The 24,423-nt window shown below is 36.4% G+C and overlaps 1 protein-coding gene across 3 annotated transcripts in view; it reads right to left on the minus strand.

The window, feature by feature from the left end:
• TAOK3 (TAO kinase 3) overlaps window positions 1–24,423 on the minus strand; it is a 186,205-nt gene that overhangs the window by 24,249 nt on the left and 137,533 nt on the right. For all 3 annotated transcript variants that reach the window (XM_018061226.1, XM_018061224.1, XM_013970656.2), the window contains exons 12-15: window positions 22,950–23,117; window positions 20,282–20,488; window positions 9,789–9,923; window positions 1,623–1,859 (exon numbers count right to left, since the gene is read on the minus strand). In XM_018061226.1, coding sequence (XP_017916715.1) covers window positions 1,623–1,859; window positions 9,789–9,923; window positions 20,282–20,488; window positions 22,950–23,117 — 747 coding nt within the window. The remainder of the gene's footprint in view (window positions 1–1,622; window positions 1,860–9,788; window positions 9,924–20,281; window positions 20,489–22,949; window positions 23,118–24,423) is intronic.

Below are 24,423 nucleotides of genomic sequence, written 5' to 3' on the forward strand. Positions count from 1 at the left end.
AAATTATAAAATAGATAAATAACCATGACTGGCCAGTTTCTTTTTTTCCCCCCAAGAATTTAACTCTCTAATTGGTTATTTCAACCATCAGATATCTGAATGAGGTCATCTTTAGTATAACAGGCAAAAAGTAATGACTTTTTGTTTTCTGAAGGATCTGCTATAATCCACAATAGTTGGGTATAGGACATTTTGAGGACTCCTAGATGGATAGAAAATAGACTAGTCTTTGGCCATATAAGCCTGAATGCGTCCAATCTCATCTGATCTCGGAAGCTAAGCAGGGTGGGGCCTGGTTAGTACTTGGAAGGGAAAAAATAAACCAAATAAAAGATAACCCAACCAATACTGGCTCCTGAAAGTGACCAAATTTAAGCTTAAGGGAACCATAGGTGAAGCACACGTGTAAGATGATATACTTAGAGAACAGAGGCGGGGAAGTATGCTTCTTGGTTCTTTCTATGACTCTTTCACTTTTATCTTCTATTATTAACAGTTTTTCCATATGAACAATTTTTTCCACATATTTACCAAATCTAATTCCCAAGAAAGACTGACTGGTTTATTTAATCAATATTACATGGGCAGAGGTTTTCATGACACACTGCCTCTAGATTGGTGGCTGTTTCGGGGAATGATCCTACAATTCTGATGTTTCCTCCCACGTAGAAAGAGGGAGAGAGCTAGTGAGCCTGATTACTGAAGCACCCCTGACACCCTGTCCCCAGTTACTCCATCCCCAGGGAGCACAAATTCACCCCTGCTTTCCCACATTATGTAACTATATAAGTCTTACCGGGGTGGGAAAGGCAACTGGTTTAGTACTGCCAGTGCCTGGGTGGGTGAGTCTGTTTAATTTTGTTCGGGATTGTTAGGCCCATTTCCCTTCAGATATAAATCACTTCTCTAACATTTATTGGTAATAATAAAGTGATATTTTGATTATCTGCATTACCCTCCTGCCTTTAAAAAATATATATATATTTATTTGTTTGGCTGTGCCAGGTCTTAGCTGTAGCATGGAGGACCTTTAGTTGCAGCACGTGGGATCTAGTTCCCTGACCAGGGATTGAACCTGGGTCTGTTGCATTGGGAACATGGAGTCTTAGTCACTGGACCACCAGGGTAGTCCCCCATCTTGTCTGTTTTTAAAATTAGTTTAGAACCTGGATAGGGAAGAAAGATGTTCCTAGAAGACCCAACAGTAGCCAGATCAACTATTTGCTGCCATTGGTAAGGTGCCCATTCGTAGGCCAATGACCACTAAAAGGGACTATTTGTAGAGCACTTTTGAAGAGGACTGTGGGTAAGGCAGGCACAGAAACAGACCTGAAAGGTACAAGTTTCCATAGGATAGAAGCATCTTGTTTCTTTTTATTTTATCATACCTCCATCAGGGAACTGATGCTCAGAATACAACTGAATAGACAAGGATGCAATATATACTTTCAGTTACTGTTTGAACTTATAATGACAAATTTAAGTAGCCTCATAAAACCTGGATCCCCCTTCCCAAAGCAACCCTGTTCCTCCATCACCAAAAAGCACATCACTCCTGCCTCCTGCTCACTGGGACAGGCTTGGCTTAGCTGTGGCACGAGGGCATGAGTGTGTATACTGACCTCCTTTTCTATGATAGCCACTTGCTTCTTGGCCAGCTTCTCCAGCTCGATGGACGAGTTGTTGGCATGTGTCTCCACCTCTTTCTGTAGCTTGAGGCGGTGCTCGTCCATCTCAGCCTTCAACTTGTTCTCCAGGGCGATCAGCTGCTTCTGGTGCTGGCGCCGCATCCGCTTATAACCTGACATCTGTTCCCGCAACTCGTTCTCCTGCTCATGCTCATGGATCTGTCGTGTAACCTGATTTGGGTTGGGGAACAGAACTCAGGTTACCAGATTCATGGAAGAGGAACATTCAGGCAAAGCACAAGAACCCTCTGGTAGAATTTTATTTATCATCATCAGCATCAGTTCAGTTACTATTTCCTGAACACTCACATGTTCCAGGCACTCTGTTGGGTCATCTCTAATCCTACAAACCATCTCATTCACTTGTTCATTCTATTGTTACCATCAATAGTTACTGAAGTATTGTTACCATCACCATTTTATAGATGAAGAAACTGAGACTTAAGAAATTAATGTATCCATTCAGCCAAAGATATTCACAGATTTTTGATATATCACAATATATATCCTCATGGTCATATAGCTAATAAAGATTAGAGCTGGGATGCAGACCCATTTCTATCTGATTTCAGAAACAGCACATGCTATTTCCACTACACCAGGATCTTTCAACCTTAGCACTACTGAAAATGAGCCAGATACTTCTTGGTTTTGAGAGGCTGCCTTGTGTGTTGTAGGATGTTTAGCAGCATCCCTGGTTGACCCAACAGATGCCAGTAGCACATCCCAAGTCAAGACAATATTAAAAATGTCTGTAGACATTGCCAAATGTCCCCTGGTGGGCATCTCTCTCTGCACTACAGCATACTGCTTATTTGTTTCTTTTTAAAGATCACATCTCTAACAGTCATAGGAGTCTTGAATATCCTTTTAACACAGTTTGAATGAGATTTATTTCTGCTTCTTAATATGAACTGAGTGAGAGTGAGAACAAGCTCTTTCCTTTTAAATCATCTATCTCCTTCCTCCCCTTCCCCACAAAAGAGATATTAACAATTATAAACACATACTTGCTCTCTGATGAGAAAAGATTCCTATAATTTTGGGATGGCTACTTTTCTTAGTAATTTTTCCTTAACCCATTCTCAAGTGACTGTCCAACAAACTGAAGATTGCAAGTGTAAATTTCAGCATCTCTTGTTTCTATTAAACCTTTTCTGATTTTCCAGTCCTTTCTTCAATTTACAACCCCTCATTATTGTCTTGTTAAGAGTCTCTGGTCACTTCCTTCTAATCTTCCCTAGTTTAGTAGAAAGTCTTAATTACATAATTATAACTTTAATTTTGTTTTACACTATATAATTCAGTCATTCCAATCTACTACTATAAGATACTTCTCCCCAGCCTAACCCGCAGACAAGTTTTACTGGAAATTTTCATGCTGCTCTTAATTCTCTACTGTTTTCATTTAATGGGTCAAAGTACATTTTGTACAAAGGACAGTTTGTTTCTTTGCTCTTTTTAGAAGGTGTCCCTGCATTCTTGACTGAGTCCTTACTATCAAGAGAGTGCTATTCTGTAACTGGATAGCATTATCAAAGTACACCATTAAACAGAAGGCGAACTCTGAAATCTTTCCAGTTGAATCTAACACTAGGTTTCTCATATTTATTTTTCTTTTCTAAAGGACAACACTCTTTAAGAATAAAGAATAAGAGCGGAAGATGTTTCAAGACCAAAAAACAAAAAACAGGACAGCATCACCAAAGAGGCACCTGACACTTTAAAGAAAATAATGTTTTGCCATCATTATTTTTTAACATGTATTTATTTCATGATAAAAGGAAAAATTAGCTTGAAATATATATATATATGTTTCACTTTCTTGTGTCTTTCTGAAGTTTAATTATAGAGGAAAAAAATTCCAGTCAACTGAAAGGATACCATTTAGTTCTTTTCACGTTCACTTCTTTTTCAGACAAATACGGCAGTAAAGTGTCTGTTTTGGGGTAATGAGTTTGAGACATGTTTCACGCATAAATTTATTTTTTTCTTATTTGATCATCCCTTCCTTAATCAAAGTCTCAAACTTGAGGCATGGCACACTCTACATACAGCCATCATGACGCATTTAAATTTGCCAGCACATTGTTTGACTGGCTTGTGGTCAATAAATTAGTCTCAGGATAGCCACTTCCCTAAACCAGGCAGCCTCAAGATAAAATGGAAATGAGTTGTATCTAGAACATTTTCTATCCTGATTGGTGGGTGAGTCCCTGTGAAGAGGGTGGTCCTATCACATACCAGATCATATAAGCACGTGGTATAGACAAATTGCAAGCTCACCATGTTATCATTGTACATCACTGAATGTTAGCGGAGACATTTTGCTTGTAAATGCGAATGCATCCCGTAATTTGGATAATCACTTTCTTAAACTCCTAATATCACCTTTCATTTGTTACAACCATAATTTCTAAATTTCAAAGTAATTGTCTTTTCAGGTACATTTAGAGTTACTGAGTTTTAGAGTTCCATGCTCAAGCTAGATAGATTAATTTAAATAAAAGTATAATTATATTTCATTTATCAAGTCTAACATGAAAGACATTAAAATATATTATTATAGTTATGTATTCAGTATGTTTTAAGTTTATACTTTGTGTTTTATGAATACAATATCTGGTCAACAATGAAAAATAGCTCATAATTTTAATCATGCTTTATGGTTTACACAATGTGCTTTCACATGTAACTTATTTCCTTAATTTTCATAAAGCCTGGGATTTGAACTAAGGTCCTAGGCTCTTGAATTGACTAAGGAAATTCGTAACACCAAGGCAGAGAAGAAATGAAACTTTCTGTTATGAAGTAATGGAGGGAACCAAACACCCAAAAGAGTGAGAGCTGGAGAGAATGGTAAGTCTAAACTACAAACTGAGTAACTCTGAAGTTTTGAAAAAGTTATCAAAATGTAATTGACTGGTTTTTACAATGATAGCCTCAAAAATGTGATCAACGAAAAATGGGTAGTATCATCTTACTACACTAAATAGGTTTCTGGGAGATAAATCTCATTCCATCCCTCCCTAAATAACTGATCTTGGGCAAATTACATAAATTTTTGAAGTCTAACAATAATATCTTCATTTGTAAAGGGGAACTACTGCGATGATGAAATAACATTTGTGCCTAGCAAGGTGTCTGACACATAGGAGATGTTGTATATATGCAGGTTTCCTTCTTCTGCCAAACTAACAGTAATTTTTTTTTCCCCTCAGCATTTCTGGTGATGGAGACATAGTATAGAAGCGGATCCAAATTTGCTGTGTGACACAGACAGCTCAACCCCATCTCTTTGACAACCCAGAGGGGTGGGATAGGGTTGGGGGGTGGCAGGAAGGTTCAGGAGGGACGGGAAATATGTATACCTGTGGATGATGCATGTTAATGCATGGAAGAAACCAGCACAATAATGTAAAGCAATAATCTTCCAATAAAAAATTTTAAAAAAGAAGTGGATCCAAGAGAAAGGACAAATTTAACAATAAAACCGTACCTGTATCCAGGTTGTGGATTATAAGTATATATAATTTCTGACTCTGAACTAGCTATTTCATATATCTGGAATAATATATAAAAATAAAAAACCATAAATGAAGACTGAACTTTTTTTCAGGAAGTTTCTGTAGCCATTGCATTCTACCCTACTTATTCCAGCAAAATTTGGCCCTAAAACAAACCACTTCATCCTAAGTGTACTTTATGCCTATCCCAAGTACAGAACATTGCACTAGGAGGCTAATAAACAACTTACTAAAGATAAAAGAGGAGTATGGTGGCTGATAATGTTACCCTCTTAAGAGATCAAGGCCAACTTACAAGACTAATTATGTGGAAGAATCAAAATAACATATATAATAAAACTGGCCACCTCAGCACCCAGAACAAATGAACTTTATAGCAAGTTCTTAAAAAGAATAGAATGAGTCACATACTGGCATCAGAAATTTGTCATTCCACTCTTTATAACATCTAGGGAAAAAAATGTTTCAAATTCATACTAAAGTAATGACTGATCACAGGCAATTCTGCCTTATACAGAAAAACTGACATAAGGAGCTTTGAAATGCACACTTATAAATCCAAATTCTTCTGTGATAAGAGGACTGGAAGAGGCTTCATTCATTCAACACTTTTATTGAGAGACTATGGTCATGTGAGTTGGGCAGTAGCACAAGTGAAAAATATTATCAGCAATGATCTTAGTGAGATTAAAAAATGAAGAAAAAGGAAAAGAGGAGATGTGCAATATTTTGATAAGCAGCCTCTGGTATATTTATGCTGAGGTTCTAGTATTTTTATGCTTGTCTATCAAACTCTTTCAGGTATACAATTTCACAGTCAGCTCAATGATTAGGTTGCATTTTAAAAAATCAATTGAAGATTTCATTTTTATATGAGCTTTTCTATTGAATCTGGTAAAACCAAAGTAAAAGAATCTGTATTTGAATGGATAGAACAATAATCATTTTTCTCTCACATTCTTTCCTGGAGATTAGAAATTAAGAGTTTCATACCCCTCTCCCTAATGTGCATTCTAACATAAATCCACACATGTAGCAAGACCACTGCATTCTAGTTGGAATTCCTTTACAAGGCCAGACAGAGGCTGAACTATCTTATAGAATGACCTTGGTGCTCTCTATAGTTACATCTACTTGGGAACTGCCAGGGACCCAGGACACTATGAAATTTTCAGAAATGACATCAGATGTAACAACAGCTGAAAACACACTTATGGGTCACTAATATAATTAAAATATTAGGGCCTCCATTCACCAATAATAAAAACTCAAGGAAAGCACATCTCAAGAGTCCAAGAAGTCAGATGAGTAATTCTGAAGAACTATAATAATAACTCTTTTCTTCAGACAACAAATTAGCCCAGTATGAACTTTCTTACAGAAAAAGAAAAAGAAAGGATAAAATAAAAGAGATTCTACAAAATGCCCTTCCTTCTAATTTTTCAAAATAAGGTCAATAACTTCTGCTCTTAAGCTACATATATATATATGTATATAAATTATATACATATATATATATATATATATGTGTAAAGTTTCCTCAGAGTTTACTCTGGCATCAAGGTCCTTTGTTGCAAATGTAATTGTGCAACAGTCCATGATAATGTAAAAAAAAAAAATCTCAGTTTTAAGGTGCCAAAATAATAAAAATATCTAGTAGTAAAAGCCTGTAGATCCCTGGCTTAATATATTTGTCAACAGCCCCATTCAAAAGCACAATGTAGAAAGAAATGCTAAGGGGAAAAACAGCAGAGCTAGGCCTCTTATAAGTTTATGTGGAAGAGGTAGGCTGATAAGAGAAATTTGAGGAATTGCGATCATTTTTTTTATCAGTTTGCAAGCCTGTTTAAAACAGACATCACTCATTTATCTAGTAACTGAAAAAATAATTTCTAAATTCTTTTTCTTTTTGCTGTTCACTTTTAGATCACTCTGTGGCTTGCTAACACTTCTGCTAGAATGTTATAAAGAAAGAGTAAGACCAAAATAAATAAATCAGTATAGTATTTCTACTAACCATGAGAAGTTAAGTTTCAACAGTGACTTGATTATTTAAACCCCAGTCTTTCATTTTCCCATGATCTTGTGCTTACTTTTATGTCATTTTAAGGAATTTTAGACTTTCTCATTTGAGTAGGGATCCACAAAAAATAATAAGGTGTGAGATAAGTTTAAAAAAATTAGATACTTCCTTCTGATGTTCCAGTATCTTGATTTATATATTCTTATCGGAATCAGCCTTTAAAATAACATAATGGATAGTGGAACTGTAGTAATCGATAATACATATTAAAATATCCATACCAACAGTTAAATTGTCCAAAATAGGACATGGAACAACACAACACAACACTACTTTTCCCTTCATTAATTTTTCCTCCCTAAAAACCATTCAATACAAATACTGCTGAACTAAACTTACATCAATCCCACTCTGACTCCCAAATGATCACATTTGCAGAAGATAAACCATAAACCAACTTATTCTCTGACTACAGAAACAGCCTATCAGCCACTCTGTTTTTAACTTATTGCAAGTGCAGGGGCCTTCTAGCAAATCAAAAGTCCATCAGATAGACTGATGCCAGCTGTTCTCTGAATGGGCACTAGGAAGTCTGCAGGATTCAGAAGGATTCCTAAGGACTCTGCCTGTGGCCCTGAGATGGCCTAGTAGGGAAGCAGCTTTCATCATCCACAGAGAGGGAGACTGATGGCTGATGTACACATAGAGTAGCCCTGGGTGAGTCCACAAATGCAAGCGTGAGATCATTCTGGCATGGCAGTAGTGATCTTCCTGGGCAGCAGGAGAGGTCATGAATATATGATGTGGGAATGAGGGTGTGGCAAGTTGACAGAAGAAGAGAACCTGTCCCAGAGAGGGAAAACCCACTTGATACAATGTCTGCTTCAAATATTCAAAACCTGCTTATGGAGCCCTGAATCTCAAGGGCTGTTCATTTCAACATGCACAAGTCTGGATAAAGGTACAAGTCTCACAAGAGTCAGTGGTAAGTAGTCATATTCCAAACACACCATATTTCTTATGGTATCAGGTATCATGGTATGTAGGTATTTATTCTTTAATAATTTCATGATACTTTGTTTAGACTCAAAGCATGTTTTATAGTTGGCTTAAACAATCATTAGCAAATACAGAGTGGACATTTTAAGATCTCCATTACACAGTACGGCATGCATTTAAAATGAAAAATTGTTCACTGAAGAGAATGCAAGAAACTTCGATACAAAGGAACTTAAACGCAGGCTTATTTATTAGCAGCCTAAATTAAATTGCTTGATTTTAGACAGCAGCAGGCATAGCAATATGTAGGTGCTTTAACTTCCATTTTCCTTATATTTTGGGTTTTTCAAAATTACAATCCATTATCAATCCCAAAGATAAACGAAGCCTTTTAAAACACTTGAGAATTAAAAGTGGAAATCAGATTTTAAAAATAGGACAAGAAAAAAATTATCATTTCTGGGTCGGCCTTGGATGATGTCATCATAGGTTCTAAATGTAATAGCCGGGCAGTGTACACTAACTCTTCCTGCCCATGTGACCTCTAACATCAATTCAGGCAAAACAACTAATATTTCAATAATTTTTTTGGCTGAGAAGTGAGATTTGGAAGCAAAAGATTAAAGAGAGTTTAGACTGCCAAGGATGAAACGATGTGAATGTGTGTGTGTGTGTATGTGTGTGTGTGTGTGTGTGACTCTAAGTGCGCACGCGCACGCGTGGGGGGCCGAGGGGAGGAGGCATGAAAACTAACTCTTCCAGCACACACCCCTTTTGCTACTACAAGGGCATCCAGCAATCACATTTGCAATAGTAAAAATGCTGAAGGATCCTACAGCATCTTTGCGCCCACAACCATCCCCACCCTCTCTTACAAAGCCCTTCTTGCTCTCCGGGTGCCAGGAAATTCTTCAGGGGTTAAATGGGGAAGTGCAGCCACTACCATTGTTGAAATAAATAAATGAATGAACCAGAACGAACCGGCAATCCATCCCTGGGAAGCAAGTATCTTATTTTCTACAATTATATACGTTAGCCAGCAACCATATATATATATATTTTTAAATTGTGTTTTATCTTTTGATGTGTGTGTACACATTACAGACACACATGCATCTATACAAAAAGGAGCATAGTGCCCTGCATACACACACATCCAATACCTTTAAAATATTTTTTAGCATTATTATTTCAATGAAAAGACAAACAGCATTTACAAAATTAGATACATTAGCAACTTCATCTCAAAGGCCTTTTATTTTGCACACACAGCATATATAAATACACACACACACACACACACACACACACACACACACACACACACACAAAGGGTTTTTTTCCATGCCGTAGACAATGCTAAAATATCTGAGATCAGGTTGCTATGCCAACAGATTTTTTCTAAAATGAATAAAATTATTAGGAGGGAGAAAACATTCTTGACTCCTTTCCTCCCATCCATGAAGCCGAGAGAAGCTCAGGGAGGGCGAGAGGCTGCCAGATGGGGAGGAGGGGAAGGAAGGGAAGGTGGGTAGAGGGGTGTTTGCTTACCAAAGATGCTGATTTGATCGTGGCAAAGCGCTCTCTGTTCCGGTAGTGGAGGGCCTGGCTCTGAACTGACTGGGTAGGCCGCGGCTCAGGCCTGGGATCGCCGTGGCCCGCCTCATCCCTTATGAATACATGATCCTGCAGAAATGGATAAAAACAAGGAGAAAGTCCAGCTGTGCTCTTTCCTCGCCGGCTGCCTCTCTCTCACCCCTCTTTCTGCACAAGCACTGCTGTTTGAAATGCATAGTTTAGCTCTCTGCTAGTCCCCGCAGCTCCCACGGTACAAAATGAATAAGCAACACATTGCAGCCTTCAGTTAGGAATGTCAGCTGATCGCTAGTGGGATGCCTTCTGAATCCCTGGCAGGCTTTTTCTTTACCTCCAGAATTACATATATGCAAAAGAAAAAAAGAATAGAAAAAACAAGGCAATGTACAGACTCCTTAGAACAGTTTGCTTAAAACGCTGTAACCAAATAATTCCTTTAAAAATGTCATGTCCATGTCTAGCAAGGAAGATGCTGGTGGCTTTTAACATAAAAGCGAGCCTCCGCCTCATTCCCTTGAAAGATCTGCTTTCTCAATTTAATTTTATTTGAAATCTGTTCGGTAGGATCATCGTTCTGCCTAGAACCAGTGTAGGCTTGTGCTGAACTGCCTCTCTATCTTGTGCTGGGAAGATTCGGCAGTCACTGAGGGATCCTGCTTTCCAGTCATGATCGTACACAGTTCTAGCACCTTCTCTCTACAGCTTCTGAAAGGATTTTTTTTTTAGATTTAAAGAGACAGGCATACAATTTTAACTAAATGATACTTTCACAAATTCTTCCTCAACTCTGTGTCGGTATGGTCACAAGAGTGAGTATAGCTGGAATTTAATGCCCTTGACTGATTTAATCAAGTCTGTGCTTCTTGATGGGCAAAGATGATTAATCTTATTGTAATGCCCAGTGAAAAATAACATTCCCTGGAAGGATAATAATGGATGTTTCTTAAATGCCATTGAAATGACTTTTAAAGGGGAAAATGCTTTCAAAGGGTGATGCTTTGCTCTATAAAAGATGAAGTGGTCAGTCAGTAAGTAGCACTAACCTTTCAGAAAAAAAATACTATAATAAGTAATAACTCAGAAACATGTACAACCATGGGGAATTTTCAAATAGTACATGTTCAGGACGGGGAAGGAAAAATTAATTCTCTTATTGCCCTGGGGTTTTAGGAGAAACCATTGTGAGAAGTCAGTTTTGCATTCTGTCTCTGGCTATTTGGAATCTTTTATAATAGCTCTTTCTTTCTTCAGGAAATAAAATTATAAAGAGGTTTAAAAACAAAATTTTGTTCTATAGTGTAAAATGTTGACAAGTCAAAACATATAAACTCCTTGAGGAAAATTAAATTTTACACCCAGGTTTCTAAGTAAAAGAGAAGAGCCATGATTACATTTATCATTGGGCTAATTTTCTTTTCCCTTTTATAAAGTTAGAATGCTTCAGAATGTTGCAAGGGTATCTACCGTTACATCTATATTTAGATTTTTTTTTCAGAATTACTATATTGTGGCCTATTTTGCTTTCAAATAATGAAAGTACCTTTAATGCCACTGAAGGCATATATATCAAATTTGTGGGGTGCTCTACCTCTGTGCTGTCCAATAAGATAGGCTTTAGTCACATGAATATTTTAATAAAATAAAACATAAAATTCAGTTTCTCACATGGATATTTTAATTAAATAAAATGTAAAATTCAGTTTCTAAGTCACACCAGCTATGTTTCAAGCTAGCCACTAACTATGGCTACCATACTGAACACTGCAGACATAAATAATTTCTATCATTGCAAAAAATTCTATTAGATAGTGCCATAGCTTAAGAATGCATCTCAACCCATATTTTTGAAATTTGTAAAAAAATAAATACTTGATAGGTCAACTTAAAATTTTCTTATTATTTCCTTGGAAATCTAAACTCTTATTTCACTGGGCAAAGAGAGATTAGGTGCAGGATATGTGCACCTAGATTTACGGCTCTAAAGATGAAGGCCCCGAGATCTACTGCCATTCAGATTATTTATTAATAAATATTTATTCTGAACATTAACTCCAAAATCAATCTTACTTAATATTATAATCCCAGAAAAGCAATAAGTTTCTAAATGCCAACAATCAGAAGAGAGAGGCTCAGCAGAGGCCTGTGGTTTTACAGGTCAGAGTTTTGGTATCAGTTAGCTAAGTATACTTACTGAGAGGGAGCTCTTCAATGCTGTGGCAGCAGCTAAATTTCAAATTTTAATAACTTGGTTTACAAAGTTAACCAGTGACACTAGAATCCACGCTATTCATATAACAGAATAAAACAGAACACATTCATGTGCAAATAAGTATAACTCTAATATTAGTTTTCTATAATTTTCTAATAATTTTCTCAGATAAAAATTAACACTTGTAGGTTAGGACTCTACTGATCAAATTAAAAGTCACATCGTATTAGCTAAGTTTTTAAACTCAAGGATACTGAAATACACTGGAAAAATTAAAATTTGAAATCATAGTGATTTTAGTTGACATGTAGCAAATTAAATAACCAACTATGGCATATTTTAAAAATAATGCTATTTTAGAACTTAGTCTGAGAGAATAGGTCCAAAATTTTAATCTACTTTAAGTATAATAAATAATATTAAAAGTATAATCCCTTGTGTTCTTTCCCATTTTTTTTTTAATTTTATAAAAGAATTCTTAGTTCCTGTAGTAGCTTCTTGACAGAGATCACAAACATTAAAAGTCTCCAAATATATGAGAGACCACAAGATGAGGCAGTATTTTCGTCTAACAGTGGATATCTACTTCAAGAACATAGGGATAAATTTTAAAATATTCAACACCACTGCTTAAAGTTCAAAATTCTACAGACAACTTAAATAATAATGCAATTTTAAAATTAGGGCAATGTGACTTGAAAAGCAAGGAAGAACTGACTAAACTATCAGCTTTATTGGGTATGTATTCTGTTGGTTATATCACCCCTTCAAGCAACAGCCCCTTTGAGAATGACTGTACCTGCCTCCCAGAGTTTCCGACATGAACACATTTTAAGATCAATACTGGAGAGGGTCAATTTGCTATTTTATGCAGTTAAGCACCACTGCATATGATTTACAAATGAAGATGAGAGGGCCAACATCTTCTTTAATACTGAAGAATGATTTTTAGAAGTTTAAGAACAAATATCATGTTTTACTTTACCAAGACAATATATATGACTTGCTTATAATTTATCCTTAAAATCTTATTATCCAGAAGCGAGCAAAATAGCTCTCTGAAATATATGGTTTTGGGACCAGTTTTAAGTAAATTTATAGTGTCCTTTCATTATAAAAGGAAATAAAATTTCTTCAGATTAAAAACTTTACTATTATTCCCTGGACAAAGGGCTTTACTTTTATGTAGAAGTCTTCCCCTAAATGTCTGACTATTTATGCTTCTGAAGTGATATGATGTGGTCACTCACTCAGTTTCTAGATTAACTTGAAATTAACCTTGAAAACCACTCCACTGGACTCTGTTATGCTTTCAGTATACCTTTATCACACTCCTCATCATACTTAAACTCAGCTGTGCATGAGACTGTGAGCTTTCTGAAGGCAGAGCAAATGTGGTTCAAAAAACCTCAGTCTTTGCAGCACCTATCATGGTGCTTGATACTTTGCGGGCATTCAAAAAATGTTTGCTGAATAAATAAGCTCAAGAATATAGGTCTGAGAAGATTCTGAGAAAGTGACTTTTTTAAAATTATTTAACAGAATCCTAATTCATATTTCATAAAAACCTGTCACTTTACTTTAAGGCAGTTGCAAAACAGTGACACACACACAAGCACATCTTTACATGGGAGGATTGGAGGGGATCTAAGAATGGCTCTTTTCTCTGGTGATGAGAAGTCTTTTTATAGATTCCCATACCTTTCATGCTGTGGAGAAGGGATCAGCAAACTCACCATCTCTTTTGTTTTGTTCACTTCAAAATGATTAAATGATTGCCTAAGCAGGTGCAACTATCAAAAACTTTACTAGAGGAAGGGGAGAAGACGGAAAAGGGTGTCTTCACCTGGAAAGATAGCTGTTAGGGAGAAAAAATGACTGGCAGAACACTGAAAGAAGGTACCATGGAGGGGTGGTTTGTACGAATGCTCTGTTCAAGAAACATTATCTTCATATATTAATTTACTTTTACTTGGCCAAATACAAGTTGAAGAGTCAAAGAAACTGCCTTGAACTCTTCAGCAAAAATAATAGGAAAGGCCACTGAAGCAAGTGAAAATTAAACTAGAACATCCTATCCCCTCAAGGACATTTCTTTTTTTCCTCTCATGAAAATGGGGAAAGCTGTTTTTTTTTTTTTTAAAGAAGGGGAAAAGAAAACCCTCACTAATACTGCTTAATAGGAAGGGTCAAGGAAAGCTTTAGGAGTTAGAAGCGAACAATTTTTAAAAAAACTGATCTCTAAACAGGGGCCATGATGACTAGAGTTCATTAGGCATACTGGAAACAACAAATTGATTAGTGAACAAAGAATTTTAATACATAAGTCTCATGATCTATATTAACAGAAGGCAGCAGCAAGCAAAAATAATTGATTGTAGACTTTAACAAAATAAAAATATACCTTTCAATTGACAAATTAAAAACAACAGACTTTTGTTGCTTAGAACAAAATTAAAATCTGCTTGCTACTGCTGTACACCCAATGGTTAAGGTGTAGAGTGGAGGCTCAGAGGCAGCCTAGGCTACAGCAAAAAAACCAATCTGGATTAAGAATTTGCCCTGGACTCACTTGTAAATAATCAAGAACTGAGGTGTAGAGTTGTGTCCCATTAAAGTTCATCTTCATGTTAGTTCACAAAACATTTATTGGGCGCTTACTACGTGATAGGAGTTTCCCAGGTGGCGCTAGTGGTAAAGCACCTGCTTGCCAATGGAGGTAGCCTAATAGACACAGGTTTGATCCCTGTGTCAGGAAGATCCCCTGGAGGAGGGCACAGCAATCCACTGCAGTATTCTTGCCTAGAGAATCTCATGGACAGAGGAGCCTGGCAGGCTGCAATCCAAAGGGTTGCACAAAATCATACAAAACTGAGCAACTTAGCATGCATACATGCACAATGTGATAAGATACCCGGCTAGGTGGTATTTGAAGAGAGGTGTCCTGGAGAAGCAAACAGTCTAGAGATGTAGTGATATTCATGTTATTGGAAAAAGCAGTGTGGCAACACTAGAATGGAGAAAAGAAGTAAGTGCCTAAAGTTTATTTTGTCAAAATATACCTTTATTTATTTATTTTTTGGATTGTCTGACTTTCTTCCTTTTTCTTTTTTTAAAAATTTATTTATTTTAATTGGAGGCTAATTACTTTAAAATATTGTATTGGTTTTGCCATACATCAACATGAATCCACCACGGGTGTACACTTATCAAACCATTCTTGTTCAAAAGGAAGACTGGATTAGGATTTCTTCAGGGCCAGGGAAAGACCAGTATAGAGGCAAAGACTGTAGAGAGGGAAGTAAGTTGAAATTCTGGTGTTAAAGGAAAATTTTCAGTGTGCCACTTTTTATTTTTGGGGCTTGACCTATGATAGGTCTGTCTTCCTAAAATCAGGGCATCTTTATTCCGGATGCAGAATAGTTAGTTGCAAATTACCCTCTTAACAGTTATACATGGCCCTTAAAAGTAAGTTTACTTCCTATATAAAATGGGCATTCTGTTCATATATATGATTTGACTAATTTAGCATATGTCTGCAATCTTAATTGTAACAGTCAAGAGTGGGGAAAAAAAACAATTCCCCATCCTTATTCTTACATTTTAATATTTATTAAGCAAGTTCTTATTGTCAAGAGTACTGTTATCAGAGACAATCTATTTGTTTAAGTCTTTCAAACCATAACAATAATATTTAATATTATTCAAGCTTTTTAAACCATTATGTTCAAAACAGCACGGTGTTTAGTATCTGGTAAGCAATTTATTCACTATGTATTTTTTGTTTGTTAATTCACTCATTCCTTAGATATTTACTGAGTGCCTATGCTGTGCCAGGCACTGTTCTAAGGTGTTGAGATACAGCACAGAACAAGGTAAGCATAATTTTAGCTATGATGGAATTTACACCCAAATCATGAAATAATGAATTAGTACATAGTATAATTTTAGATAGTGACAAGTATAGAAACGACAACGAAATAGGATAATGAGATAATGGGTAGGACATTGTTTATAAAATGATAATTCAGTGATGCATAGGCTTTTTCTCTATCAAGGCATCTCTTTACCAAACAACTTGAAAGTCACATCAGACATTTACTCTTTTAAAATTTTCAGGAATAGAAGCACAAAATTTTAGAGCTGGAAACAATGTTGGAAATCATACAGAACAAATCCTTATTTTACAGATGGAAAAACTGAGGTTTGGAGAGGTTTGTGACTTGTCCAAAGTAAAATAAAACTAACAGTGGCAGACAGAATTTAAAACTAGTTTCCTCATTCCTAGAGTCCACTATCTAACTTTCTGTTGAGAGTTTAAGATCCTACTTTATGTTCCCAAGTGAAAAACTTTGAATTCAAGTAAAAAAACAAATATGAAACTTGTGAAAAATTTATTTCTATTATGTTTAAAGATTTGAAGCCCAAGTATAAGGCTAAATGGGTTTCATGAAGAAATACCATTATTTAATATTAAGTTTTTATATACAATGGGCTTCCCTGATGGCTCAGATTGCAAAAATCTGCCTTCAATGCAGGAGACCTGGGTTCTATCCCTGGGTTGGGAAGACGCCTTGGAGAAGGGAATGGCAACCCATTCCAGTATTCTTGCCTGGAGAATTCCATGAACAGAGGAGTCTGGGGGGCTACAGTTCACGGGGCTGCAAAGAGTTGAACACGACTGAATGACTAAGCACACATATATAACAAGCTCTATTCTTCTAGCCTGCTTCTATGTTTTCCTTTTTTAAACTGTGGTAAAATAAAGTTACCATCTTGATTATTTTCAAGTATATGGTTCAGTGCTGATACACTTATATGTAACTATCAGCATCATATCACCCCTATAACTCTTTCCTCCTTGTAAAACTGAAGCTCTGTGCCCCATTAGATAGAAATTCCCTATTAATCCTCTCCCCAAATCCCTAGTAACTATCATTGCACTTTCCATGAATTTGATTATGTTAAGAACCTCATATATGTGGAATCATACAGCATTTGTCTTTTTGTGACAGGTACATTTGTTCCACTTAGCATAATGTCTTCATGGTTCAACCACATTGTATTAATGGCATATGGCAGAATTTCCTTCCTTTTAAAGGTTGAATAATACTCCATTGTACATATATAACACATTTTGTTTATTCATTCATCATTTACATTGCTTCTACCTCTCTGCTGTTTTTGTGAATAAGGCTGCAATGAACATGGGTGTACAAAAATCTCTTTGAAACCCTGCTTTCAATGCTTTTGGATATATACTGAGAAGTGGAATTGCTAGGTTATATGGTAATTCTAGTTTTAATTTTTCAAGGAACCACCATTTTCCACAGTGGTTGTACCCTTTTCAATCCCTACCAATAATGAACAGGGTTCTAATTTTTCCATATCCTCTGCAACACTTGTTACATTCTGTTTTTTTAAACAGTGGTCACTCTAATGTGTGTGATGGCTACACACATGGGTGGTATCTTACTGTAGTTTTGATTAGAATTTCCCTAATGATTGATAATGTTGGACATCTTTTCATATGCTTATTGATCATTTTTATATCCTCTTTGGAGAAATAGTGATTCAAGTCCTTACTTTTGATTCTGATTCCAGTTTTTTTTTTTCTCTTTCATTGTTGCTGTTGCATTTTAGGAGTTCTTCATATATTCTGGATATTAATCCTTTATAAGAGATGATTTGCAGGTATTTTCTCCCATTCTGTGGGTTTCCCTTTCACTCAGTTGATTGTTTCTACTATCTTACTTCCTTGCTTATATTTTAAAGTTAACTAATTCATAGTTTTATTTGCATATGTTTTTCATTATTTTTCATCACATTACCACTATATTTAATAATTAAATAGAAATACATTTTAGAAAAATTTTCCTGACAAATATTTTCTGTATATCAAACATAACTACCTTCTATTTCGGGTTATAAATTAAAATCTTATCTTCTTAAGATTATACCAAGGAGAAAAAGGCACTGAAAGGCCCATATTATTACAAGAAAGCTCTATATCAGCCTGCGAAAATTAAAATTAAAACCTCCAAATGGTTCAAGACCAAGGTCTTCTTTCTTGTTGATTATGCCAGTAATCTAATTTTGTTGATTATTCCAGTAATCTATTCTAATTATCTCTCTTCTAATTTGGGGTGCTCATTGAGATGTCCTAGAGTAAAAAGATCCAACAGAATTCCTCTTTTTGCTCTCTATCCCCACAAAGCCCTAGAGCTAAAAGAAAGTAAAAAGTCAATATCTCTCAGCATCCATGATAACTCCTTCTAAAAAGAGAACCCACCAAAACCTTTTCCACCCTTCAAATACATGACCATTTGCCCATGTTTAAACACGGCTGACTGACAATGCTGAACTCTTAGCAGGTTTCTTCATCTGCATGGTATCACTCGTTTCCTCAAAATGCTTTTATGGCTTTCTAATAATCTGGGTCCTTGCTGTCACTCTGGTCCCAATTCACTCTCCACATAGTCCTCCAAGCTCTAATTTCTCAGATTTTTTCCCCTTTTCCTTGAACGTACAAAATTCCTTGTCTCAGGGCCTTTGCACATATTGCTTCCTGACTCACCCTCATCTTTCACCCCAAATTAGCTAACCTCTATCTGTTTCTGAAGTTTGAGCTTAAATGTCACTTCACTGGGGAGATTTTCCTCTACTCCCCAATAGAATAAGTCCTCCTTTTACCCAGAACAAGTTTCATAATTACACAATAAATTTACTTGTGTGATTATCTGCTTAATCTCCCTCACAGATAATAAGCGCTATGAAGGCATCTTGTCTGTTTTGTCTGTATCCAAAGGGCCTACTACAGTTAGTTGCAGATAACAGGGGTCCCCACCAATGTTTGTTGAATAAATGAGTAAGTTAATCAGTTCAGAAAATAAACGTGATCCCTCCACTATTCATGACTAGGCACCAATATATTTTCACATGCTCTTCATCCTTACCTGTTTAATTTTCTTTTTCTCCCAATAAAAATATACAACCAGCAGACATCTAAGTGAAAAAATTCTTAAACCTGCTCTCCTACTGGAGTTAGAATGTAATCACTCATATTTATTAAAATGAGTACATACAGCAGAGAAGGCAATGGCAACCCACTCCAGTGTTCTTGCCTGGAGAATCCCAGGGACGGCGGAGCCTGGTGGGCTGCTGTCTATGCAGTACCACAGAGTTGGACACAACTGAAGCGACTTAGCAGCAGCAGCAGTACATACACAACTCACATATACCTAATATGGAAAAAGTTATAAAGGATTCTTTTCTATAGTTCCGTATTATGAAAGTGAAGTGAAGTCACTCAGTCGTGTTCGACTCTTTGCGACTCCATGGACTGCAGCCTATCAGGCTCCTCTGTCCATGGGATTTTCCAGGCAAGAGTGCTGGAGTGGATTGCCATTTCCTTCTCCAGGGGATCTTCCCGACCCAGGAATCGAACCCGGGTCTCCCGCATTGCAGGCAGACGCTTTACCGTGGGAGCCATTAGGGATGAACTGCTTACCTAAGGTACTTAAAACATTTTTGGAAATTCCTCCAAAAAAACCATTGATAATTCTGTGAAATACTCATATTATTGCTTTGAAAGAAGCTTAAAAATAATTTTTCATTTTTAAAATATAAAGCACGTCAAATTATAAATCATGATAGGCTTTGTATGAAATGAATGATCCTCCATTGGAAAAGTAAAGTCAAAACAAAAAACAGAATCATTAACTCAAAAGTCAGACTATTTAAGCTGACATAGAGCTGGTCTTAGAAGAATTAGAAGTGATAAATTCAAGAAATAACAAAAAAGAGTGGAAACTTTTTCTAAAATGAAAAGTATTTTGAGACTACTCAGTAAGAAACATGTATCTGAAATACTTCTAAAAGGTCACAACCAACAGGTTTTACTCAGAAAGCTTTTAAGGTCAACAGTATTAAGGCTATCGGTTTAGAAAGGAACTTAACTGGTTTCTTTGACATGGAGATTTATGGATTTATTTGTTTTTGTTTATTTGATGGTGGTGGACATCAGAGTAACAGGAGAGGAATATGAAGAAACAGGCACAAATACAGCTTGCCTAGTCCTTCATCATCTTTTTTACCGAAAAGAACTATCATGTGCTCAGCTGAGTTCCATAATTTCAGTTGTAAAGAGGGAACTAAAATATCTGAATGCTAAGTGACCTGAGTTGGCTTCATAATGATAGGCAAAGCCTAGCACTGTGAAGGGGATCATGAAACTTACTTTCTTGTACACAACAGAGGAAGTGGAATTTACTGGGCTTTCATCATCATGCATCATGACAAGTTCAGAGCTGCTATCGTCCATGACCTCTTGCATGCTGTTCACGCTGCTGCCCTGGCTGCCTGTACTCACAGACATGCTTGGGATGGAATGGTTGCTGCCCAGGCTGTCCAATTCCCTGCTCAGGCTGGTTCCATGTTCGCTGTCCTATAAAAATGGGGCACTTGGGTTAAAAAAAAAATGACTGGAGATAAAGCACCAATCCGTTGACTAAGCTATTAAGTACATTCAATTTTGCAGTGCCAAGTTGCTTTTCTGCCAAATCTGCAAGAAGAAACTTTTAATGTAGTGGCTCCACTACTCCACCACCATTTTCAGACATCTCCAATTCACTTTGATGCTTTCCTCAAGGGCTATTCTGGACATGGGTCATAAGGCTCCAAATGCTGCTACCCCAGGGCTTTCCCCCATCATATGCAACTATCACACTGTATTGCTACTTGGTAAGCAGAACTAGCCACGTCAGTTTTCTAAGAGACTTTCAGGAACTCAAGGTGCTAGGGAAAGACTGCAGGCTACTGAACAGGGGATCTCTAGGAAAGCTACAAACACGGCAGTGGGCACTTGAAGCTCAAAGAGGATAAAAAGAGTTTTCAGAGATTTGACAAGCAATATGCACTTTTTGCAAGTCATTATTGAGAAACTTCGTATCTGAGCAGGGAAATTAATTCTACTGTCCTGGACAGGTAATTAAATTCTGCCTCCCTCAAGCAATTCTATCAAGCTTACCTCTGTAAGCTTATTAAATATATCTGTTAAATAATACTGGTATTCATCACTACTAGTCCAAAGACTACTATTCTATTTGAGAAATGCTAAAATAATCGGAACATATAATTTATCCATCACAGTGAATATCTTTTGATACAAGATTAAGTAATATAATTAAAGCAACTTAGCTCCAAATAAACCCTATTTTCAAAGAACCATACACTGTACCTACATAACTTTAATGAATTGCTACTTAGCCATGGCAATATAAGGAATCACTGACAAAGGTAATTTGAGTAATTTAAAATGATAGATAATACATTATATTTTAAATAGATTTATTTTCCCAATTAGGGCTCCCAATTAAAGGAGCCCATTTGTACATATGCAATCAAGAGATTTTTATATTCCAGTTCAGCTTTCCAAATTTTATTTTTATAATTATTGATAAAATAATTTTATTTTCTTCTATATTAAAAAGTTAAACTAAAATTCATTCTTCATTCTTTCCCTCTTTTTAATCTATTTTTAGAAGAAGAGTCCTTTCTTTTGTTCAAGGCTAATCCCTGCACTAATGCTCTTACTGAGATCCTAATTCCTTAACTGTGTCTCTTTCCTCTATCTTCAACGCCTCTGTCCCGGCTCCTTTCCTTCTGCATATAAGTATGAAGAGACTTGCCTTATATGTATGTACCTTTCTACATACTGCCCTTTGTCATTTTTCCTTCTTGACCCGATTTATGAATCTTAAAATGACCAATTTTCACTATCTTTACTTTCTCACTTCCCACTTATTCTACAACACACAGTAAATGACTATTCATCCTAACTATTCCTGTAAAACTGATTTTACTAAGGTCATCAAGAAGGTCCTAGTTGTAAAACCCAGTTAACACTGTTTTTGGTCCTTGTTTAACCTGACTTCTCTGTGGCATCTGATGGTATTTGTAGCTCCCTCCTTAAAGCTGTGTATACTTGTAACATCTGTGATGCCTTTATCTCCCTGGTTTCCCTTTTCTTATGTGGCATGGACTCTCTTTTCATTCTACATTCAACTACTGATTCATCATCATTTTAATGTCCTTGACCCCCAACCAACTACCCTTTACCCAGACCTCTTTCCTATGTTCTGGATTTGTATTTCCCAATCAAATGCTTGACATCTCTATTCAGGCCTATTCAACTAATCCTTCTTAAACTAATTGAATGACTTAAACTAAAGTCATCTTTCTGTAAAAACTCCACCAGTACACTGTGTCAATAGCATATGATGCCAAGACCTTAGACTCAGCAGGCATCAAACTGAAATCATCCTAAACCAACTCTTCCTTCTTGGTTCTTCTCTGTTCTTGGTACTAACACACTCTAGTCACTGAAGCACAAATGCTCAGAGTCACCATAAGCTCCCCTTCATCTGTCACTGTCAGTGAGAAGCAGTGTATTATCAAGTTCATCTCTCTAGTGTTTCTCAGTGTTCCTTCTCCCCAATTCCCATGGATACTGCCCTTACTGCCTCTTGCATGGACTATTACCCAGAAAGTTATCCATTCAAATCTATTACATTTTGATGCCAGGATAATCTTCCTAAAGCACAGCACGAAAGTGCCCCATAAGTGCCTGTCAAAAGTGACCCACCTCTTCACTAATCCCACCAGCAGATGACTTATTCTGTCCCCACTATGGACCCCTACCGTGTGCTCTACCTCTGTAATACTGTTCATATTTTATCTTATTATTTTTTCAATGTCTCTTTTGCAACTGTGCATGTCTCTTAAGGCAGAGAACATCAATTGTAATACATTGTTATTCCCCAAAGTGTTTTTCATAGCATCCCAGTCCAGAACGTTTTCCCATAGTAGGTACCCTATGAGTGTTTGCTAAAAGAAAATCAACCTACTTCTTCATCTTCCTGTGACTCATTCAAGGGTCCATTTCGTGTCTCTTGGAAAAGGATTTTTTTCATTTTCCGGTATTGTAGGTTATCTAGCTCACGAACAGCATCTTTTGTCCTCTGTATAAGGTCAATAAGGACACGAAGTGGACGGTCTCGTCGAACGAAGTCATGCTGATTAAGGGAAGAGAAAAAAACAGAAACTGATAATGAGGAGACATATTTTTAGGAGCAAGATTAAGATGTAAAAGATAAATCAACGTAAAACAGTTCTGTGGATTTTGCAGAAATAACAAGATACAATTTTCATCTCATGTAGTCTCTTATCTTGTATAAATCTCATAAAGTGATAATCATGTTTTTTCTCTTCTTCCTCAAGCCACGTTTTGTGGACTTGTCCTAGAATTTACTTGAGAATTCTTGAGGTTTACTTTGCCATGCAAGTAATAACAATGACTAGAACTTTAAATAGTAGCTGAGAGCTTGAGACTTTCAAACCTGAAACTATGTAATAAGCAAAAGTAATGCAGAGTATAGAATATGCTTGTTATAATCTGCCTCAATCCTCTTTCTCACCCTACACTACACTTTTAAAGACAGACTTCTGAATATTTTGTTTTCTATTTCTGTGGTCATATACAGCGTATGCTTGAAAATGTGGCAATTATTCCATTTATCTCAGAGGTCAGAATTTTGGCAACTTCATCTTCCCTTTACAGAGCTGTACAATGAGAAATAAGGCAAAAGGGTCTCCAAGGGGTTAAAATATTCACCCCAAGTCCATAAGCTTTTCTTGTTGTAAACAGGCTTCACTTTCAATATTATCAATGATCGTTATCACACATTCTGGTTTCCTGATTTCTCAGACAACAGCAGTTTAGAATGAGGGAACAAAAGTAGAACAGAGGACTGAGAACTGTTAGAGAGTTACTTGTTGCCAAAAAAAGAGTGTTGAAAAGGTATCTGACCACCTGACAGTAACGAGAAGGAAATTCCATGGTTAACACACCAAGCAACCAATCAACCAAATAAAAATGAACCAGGGTTTGTGGACTATTTTGTAAAGGGGCAACTGTCCTTCATACACTTTTTTTATACTCCCAAGATTTCATGAAATGCTATTATTTCTGAGTAATCAAGAAGTGGCATTATATTCATTATGCTTTCTTGAGGAAGGCAGAGAAGCATATCATGTATTTTGATAAGATCACCACACAAAATGCTCAAAAGGAGGAGGAGGAAATTTTGCTTTCTAAAGTTTCAGTTATGTGGAAAATTCGCTTATGTGAAATTATAATTAGAATATATTGGAAAATGAGGTATTAATGTGGTAGGCCTCAGATGATGGAATGGATTTAATTTCTTTATAAGTTAAACAGATATAAAAGAGGAGCAGGACCACGTGAGAAAAAAAATTCTGTATGTCTTGCAGTTCTTCACTCTGACTTTGCTGTCCAGGGAATTGTGGCTTTTCCTCCTA

The sequence above is a fragment of the Capra hircus genome, chromosome 17, assembly GCF_001704415.2.
Source record: "Capra hircus breed San Clemente chromosome 17, ASM170441v1, whole genome shotgun sequence".
NCBI classification, from domain to species: domain Eukaryota; kingdom Metazoa; phylum Chordata; class Mammalia; order Artiodactyla; family Bovidae; genus Capra; species Capra hircus.